This window comes from Curcuma longa, unplaced genomic scaffold (genome assembly GCF_044706935.1).
Source record: "Curcuma longa cultivar G26 ecotype Majalengka, Jawa Barat unplaced genomic scaffold, ITB_CL_G26_1.1 contig_26098, whole genome shotgun sequence".
Taxonomy (NCBI): domain Eukaryota; kingdom Viridiplantae; phylum Streptophyta; class Magnoliopsida; order Zingiberales; family Zingiberaceae; genus Curcuma; species Curcuma longa.
Genome location: NW_027432988.1, coordinates 1 through 7,037, shown reverse-complemented (window position 1 = coordinate 7,037; position 7,037 = coordinate 1). Strand labels below are relative to the sequence as shown.

The following is a 7,037-nucleotide window of genomic DNA, read 5'->3' as shown; positions in this document are numbered from 1 at the left end:
CTAAAGATTTGTGTTGTATTCAGATATTATTGTATTCAGATTGTATTAATATTGTATTCAGATATATTGACATGTCGTGTATTCAAATATTGTATTAGTATTTTGTTTTATTATTATTGGGTTATTAATGTATTACTGTTATATTTGTTTGATTGATATACAAACAGGAAATTCAAAAATAAAATAAAATATATAAAAAAAATAAATTATTAGCGACGGAATTTATCATTCCGTCGCTAATAAACGCTTTTTTTAAAAAAAAAAATTTAAAATTAGAGACGAAATTTAAATTTCCGTCTCTAATTAGAGATTAGCGACGGATTATTATTTCCGTCGCTAATAAACACTTTTTTTTTATTTTTTTTTTTAAAATTAGAGACGGAATTTAAATTTCCGTCTCTAATTAGAGACGGAAATTTATAATTCCGTCTCTAAAATTAACGACGGATTATTATTTCCGTCGCTAATAAACGGTTTTTTTAATTTTTTTTAAAAAATTAGAGACAGAATTTAAATTTCCGTCTCTAAAATTAGCGACGGATTATTATTTCCGTCGCTAATAAACGCTTTTTTTTAAATTTTTTTTAAAAATTAGAGACGGAATTTAAATTTTCGTCTCTAATTAGAGACGGAGTTTATAATTCCGTCTCTAAAATTAGCGACGGAGTATTATTTCTGTCGCTAATAAACACTTTTTTTCTCTAAAAAAATTAAAAATTAGAGACGGAAATATAAATTCCGTCTCTAATTCTTAGAGACGGAAATAATAGTTCGTCGCTACTTTTAGCGACGGGAAAAAATTTCCGCCTCTAATTAGCGACGGAAATTTAAATTCCGTCGCTAAAGTGACGTCAACGACGGAATTTTACGCGACGGAAATCTTCCGTCGCTATTTGCTTTAATTTTCGTAGTGAGAGTCGCTTGCACACTTGTCAAAGAGAAAACCACTGCATGAGGAGGTCGCCTTTAATAGTCGTTTGATCTTGCAACAATAGAGAGAAGGAATTCCATGAGAATATTGCACTGCCAATTGCTTCAATTAAATATGCTATCAGGGATTTGCATCACTTTTCATTCTACAAGAGCGTGATGCAAATCCTCAGTGCTTGTGGCAATGGCATCAATGAAACATAAGCAAGGTGGCCGTGACGGCACAATTTTTAATTATATAAACTACATTTAATTTTGATCATCATTATCATCATTCCAAACCATATAATTCCTAACTATATTATATCAAACATATTGATATTATTGTTAAATGAAGAAAATGGAATATATTCCTTCCTTTTTTATGTCTTATATCCCTATATTATATTGGCAATTATGAAACTTTCACATATTTAATCTTAATGTTGAAAAGTAGGGAAGTAAGAATATTTTCCTTTTAAATCAAACAATTTCATTTTTTTTATTTTATACTATTCAATAATAAGCAAAAATATATTCAAATATTAATCATTTATATTTGTTTTATTCAGCATTAATAAATTATTGATTTAAACATTAAACTCTTAAATATTAAATGCAATGATAAAACCGATCATAAAAATGTATTTTAATCTCTTCATATTCAGCATTAATGTTTATTAATCGATCTATTAATTTTTCTTATATTTATAATAACTTTTTAATCAAAAATTCATGCATTCAAACACTGCAGGGGACAAATAGCTTTTATCAAATCTGCAAATTATACAGAGAAGGTCTTCGAGCCATTGCGTTGCTTTGAAAACAAATTATACAGTTAGTTCTTGCCTGTTCTCTACATTGTTACCTAACTCTCCATTATTTCCCCAGATATTAATCTACTGTTTGCCGTGTTCAAATGTTGTTTTGGTTCCAACGAGTGTATTACCTCAATAACCGGCCGGAAACATTGGGGGAGAGTGCGGCGATCGACCACTCAGGCGAACAGTTCCCTTCAGTCCATGACCACCGCCCTGTTTCGCACCAGCGGCCGGCCGGGCATCCGACCCTGTCTCCTATCCTATGGTTCGTCCGGATGCGAAAAGGCCACGTTGTTTATCTTTAAATTCAAAGACACCATCGATCCAGTTACTGTGGCTTTAATTCATGCATCTAGCTCACTGACATCGGCGCCGTGTATACGTCACCTTTAATCTGTACTCGATCACCGGAGAAATTTGACCGTCACTGCCACCACTTCTGCACGTACTATAAATTCATGCAAAGGATTACAGTATATATATTTTCTAATGAATAATGAGGTGACGTGAATGTCTAAATTTAATGCATGGATATGCTCAAGTTATTTAACTTTCCATTAAATTTAAGTATATGTCATGGAGTGAAGTTGATGTTTCTTCAATTAAAGACATTGACTTGGGGAGGTGGGCCCGATCGATAGTGCTTTGCTCATTAAAGTTCTCTTAAAAATGCAGTTAGAATAAAATAATTTTAGATCATTTTGAAATTGCTTCGAAAGGTCATTTATAAATCTCGTGTACCTCCAATGAAGATTACTTAATTAATGATGACTTCTTATATATATGCCCACGCAGCCTTCTCATCTTCCGGTGCATGCATTCACGTTTAAACACATCTCGATATCCACGTCGTCTTCTTCTCATCTCCCTTTCGTGATCAAAATCTAAAATGCACATTATATAAGGCAAGAAATCCCAAACCAACACAAACAAATTCATTGCCTTAGCAACAGAAGATCAAACTGTTTTCAACGATGAACGTAAGCATCCATATCAATTCCCTCCTTTGATCCTTCTCTTCTTATTTACTCGCTTTATATCGTTTGCAGGTCAAGTCCGTATCAGGCCGGGTCATTTTTAAGTTCAGAACAGAGCCAGTCTCGCTCGTTGGAAACAGCAGCTCCGCTAATTGGGATGAATCAGGCTACGGACGTGTCAAGCAAATCCTCATCACTTACGACGAAGATGCCATCAATTCTATTCAAATAGTCTACATACAAGATGGATACGTAAAACTCGCTCCAAGGCACGGCGGTGACGGCGATAATTTTTTCGCCGTAAGTTATTTAGTTTCTCGCTCCCATTGTCGTCGTAGTCAGCGTTCAAACATTGTCTAACATATATAAATTTTTATTCTTTAATTTCTATTCTATTTTTAAGTTCACAAAGTGTTAGCCTGCCAGTTTGGCCTTGCGTCCAACGAGCACTTTACCTCCGTTACTGGACATTTCGGAGTGACAAAAACTACCAACGAAACGGTGATCCGGTCGCTCTGCTTCAAGACAAATCTTGGCTCCTTCGGACCGTTCGGCTGCGTACAGGGTACGCCGTTTAGCTTCGACTTCTCCTCCACCAGCGGCACCTTTTACGGTTTCCACGGCTCTTCCAACTCCAGGTATCTCACTGCCATCGGCGTTTACGTCGACGTTTCGGATCTGAAACGCTTTCAGTATTCTCCGGGACCGAGCTAGATTCGTACCTCTTCCGCGGGCTGTTGGCGGATTCATGAAGAACCAGATCTAAATGTAGTAATAAATCTTTTTTAATGGCACCCCACCGCCAGAAGAATCCTTCCAGCATTGCCACCGCCGTGTTTATTGCATGTTCTATTAGTTTTCGGGAAGCATTAATGAATGGTTTTGTTTAAGTAACTTTTTTACCTTGCAAGTGTGTTAAATTAAGTCAATATCATGGCAGCCAGTTGATTTTTTTAATAGAGAAATTGACTTGGTGTGGAGAATATAATCAAGTATCGGCTTGATTCGTTGAGTGTTGTGAGAGTCTTGCTCATTTGTGAATGTGAAAATTACTGAATGCGTCGTATGATCTCTAGTGATAAGGAATTCCATGAGAATACTGCTGCCAATTGCTTCAATTAAATATGTTCTCATTAAGGTTAAGCAAAGCACAAGCAAGGATTTGCATCACTTTTCATTCTGCAAGAGCGTGATGCAAATCCTCATTGCTTGTGGCAATGGCGTCAATGAAACATAAGCAAGGTGGTGACGGCACAATTTTTAATTATGTACTTTGGTCCATCCTATTCACTTAATGCACATAACTTGTTAATAGCACATTAATATTAACGAACCGAGTTATTTAATTAGTGTACATATTGAATTCATATATATCCAATAGTTTAAATCACCCTTCATGCAACATGTATTAAATTATTAATTAAAATTTATTCTTAATGATAATTGTTACACATTGTTGTTAATTTTATATTAATCCATCAAATAGAGACTTAATCTTTTCACCAATTACTTCAATTAATTATATATGTTCTCATGGTCAATCAAAAAATGATGATAAATCCCAGTCAGTTTCGTGTACTCAATCCCTGGGGGTTGCCGGCCCGGTCCCACGGAAGTTTTCCACCGACCACCAGGGTAAATCGGGAAGCGCATACGGCGGCCAATCCAGATGCCCAGCATCCTTTGATTACGTTCCCCATTTGGAGAAAAATTATTGCAAATACGCCGTAGCTGGGGATCGAACTGCTCATGGTCAACCAAAGCATACACAAGAGGGTGATGCAAATCCTCATTTCTTGTGGCAATGGGATCAATGAAACAAAGGCATCCATGGTGTGTCGGCACAATTTTTAATTATGTAAACTACATTTAATTTTGATCTTCATTATCATCGTACCAATCCATATAGTCTATTTATTTTCCTCAAAATCCAGATTTTATACTGCATGCGTTGCATTAAATTATGCAAATTACAGCTAATCCCTGTCAGTAATGCACCTATATTACTTATTAATTAACTCTCCATTAGTTCCCTTAATTGAAAATGCAGTTAGAATAAAATAATTTTAGATCATTTTGAAATTGCTTTGAAAGGTCATTTATGAATCTCGTGTACCTCCAATGAAGATTACTTAATTAATGATGACTTCTTATCCCCACGCAGCCTTCTCATCTTCCGCTGCATGCATTCACGTTTAAACACATCTCGATATCCACGTCGTCTTCTCATCTCCCTTTCGTGATCAAAATCTAAAATGCACATTATATAAGGCAAGAAGTCCCAAACCAACACAAAGAAATTCATTGCCTTAGCAACAGAAGATTAAACTGTTTCAAAGATGGACGTAAGCATCCTTATTAATTCTCTCCTTAGATACTTCTCTTCTTATTTACTCGCTTTGTATCGTTTGCAGGTCAAGTTCTTATCAGGCCGGCTCATTTTGAAGTCCAGAACACAGCCTGCAGTCTCGATCGCTTGGGGCAGCAGCGCCGCTAATTGGGATGAATCAGGCCAGGGATGGGTGAAGCAAATCCTCATCACTTACGGCGAAGATGCCATCAATTCTATTCAAATAGTCTACGAACAAAATGGAGACGTAAAACTCGCTCCAAGGCACGGCGGTGGCGGCGATAAATTTTACACCGTAAGTTATTTGTTTCTCGCTCCCATTGTGGTCATCGTAGTCAACGTTCAAACATTGTCTATCATATGTAAATTTTTATTCTTTCTATTCTATGTTTAAGTTCACAAAGTATTATCCTGCCAGTTTGCCCTTGCATCCAACGAGCGCTTTACCTCCGTTAGAGGACACTTCGGAGTGATAAAAAATTTCGACTACAAGGTGATCACGTCGCTCTGCTTCGACACCAATCTTGGCTCCTTCGGGCCGTTCGGCCGTCAAGATGGTACTCCGTTCAGCTTCGAGTTGTCCTCCAGCTGCAGCTTATACGGTTTCCACGGCTCTTCCAACTCCAGCTATCTCACTGCCATCGGCGTTTACATCGACATTTCGGATCTGAAATGCTTTCAGTACCCTCCTGAACCGAGAGTCGTAGCGCCGCCGCCTAATTAACGTTAACCAGATCTAAATGTAGTAATAAATCTTTTTTACTGACACCGCCACTGCCAGAAGAATCCTTCCGGCATTGCCACCGCCGTGATCATTGTATGTTCTATTAGTTTTGGGGAAGCATTGATGACTGGTTTTGTTTAAGTAATTTTGTTTACCTTGCTTGTGCGTTAAATTAAGTCAATATCATGGCAGCCAGTTGATTTTGTTCACAGAGAAATTGACTTGGTGGGAGAAAGAATATAATCCAGCATCGGCTCGATTCGTTGAGTGTTGTGAGGGTCTCTTGCTCAGTTGTGAAAGTGAAAATTTCTGAATGAGGTCCCCTAAATAGTCGTATGATCTAGTGAAAAGAAATTCCATTTCTTCTGTGAGAATATTGCTGGCAGTTGCTTTAATTAAATATGTTTACATGGCCTAACAAAGAATACACAAGCATTGGGAATTTGCATCACTTTTTTTTTGTGTGTAATTCAAAGGTTCGGAATGGAGGTAGATGGTCTAACTTATGAACTTTAAGAGATCGACTTTCAAGATATTTTTCCAATTAAGATTCAAACGATCTTCATTCTACAAGAACGGATGCAAATATCTTGTGGCAACGACATCAATGAAACGTAGGCTTGGTTTGAATTATGTAAACTACATTTAAATCTTGATCATCATTATCATCGTATCAAACCATATTGATATTATTTTTAAATGAAGAAAAGTAAATATATTCTTCCCTTTTTATCTTTTTATTGTATCCCTATTAAATTGGCAATCATGAAACTTTCACATACTTAGGGGGTGTTTGATTTAAGGTTCTCCAGATGTAAATGTTCAATTGAGTTTTTGAAATTTGTGCAATGGACATCATATAGGTGTTTGGGTTTAGATGGTGAATGTACATATGGGGTTGGGGTAATTGGAAATTGGGGGTTGACAAAAAGGACCTATGGAGGTCCTTTTTGCCAACCTGAAAGTTTAAATTACACATCTACCCTTGTAAAAAATATATAAGGATTTTTAAAATTTTAGTAAGGGTAAATAAGTAAATGAACATCTAAAATACAACTCAACCTCATATTCACCAAACACTCCATTTACATTTACATTTTCTCAACCTTTTCTCAACCCCAACTATACATTTACATATTTTCAATCCCAACTTTCCATTGAAAAAATACAACTTAAAACCAAAAACCCCCTTAATCTTACAGTTGAAAAGTAAGGAAGCAATTTAATCATAATTAAAGTTGAACAAGTAGGTTAGC

General features: G+C 36.2%; 2 protein-coding genes across 2 annotated transcripts; both read left to right on the top strand.

The window, feature by feature from the left end:
• Positions 1 to 2,704: 2,704 nt before the first annotated feature.
• LOC141818816 (jacalin-related lectin 19-like) lies at positions 2,705 to 3,421 on the top strand. Its single transcript, XM_074706248.1, has 3 exons — positions 2,705 to 2,710; positions 2,780 to 3,007; positions 3,134 to 3,421. The coding sequence occupies exons 1-3, from the start codon at positions 2,705 to 2,707 to the stop codon at positions 3,419 to 3,421; spliced, it is 522 nt and encodes a 173-aa protein (XP_074562349.1).
• Positions 3,422 to 5,046: 1,625 nt separating this feature from the next.
• LOC141818815 (jacalin-related lectin 3-like) lies at positions 5,047 to 5,781 on the top strand. Its single transcript, XM_074706247.1, has 3 exons — positions 5,047 to 5,052; positions 5,122 to 5,352; positions 5,476 to 5,781. Exons 1-3 carry the CDS (start codon positions 5,047 to 5,049, stop codon positions 5,779 to 5,781), a joined length of 543 nt encoding a protein of 180 aa, XP_074562348.1.
• Positions 5,782 to 7,037: the final 1,256 nt, after the last annotated feature.

Excerpts from the sequence above, each read along its gene's own strand:
- LOC141818815 (XM_074706247.1), top strand. Across the intron at positions 5,353-5,475 it reads GCGGCGATAAATTTTACACC|TTTGCCCTTGCATCCAACGA; the intron begins GTAAGTTATTTG and ends TTATCCTGCCAG.
- LOC141818816 (XM_074706248.1), top strand. Across the intron at positions 3,008-3,133 it reads ACGGCGATAATTTTTTCGCC|TTTGGCCTTGCGTCCAACGA; the intron begins GTAAGTTATTTA and ends TTAGCCTGCCAG.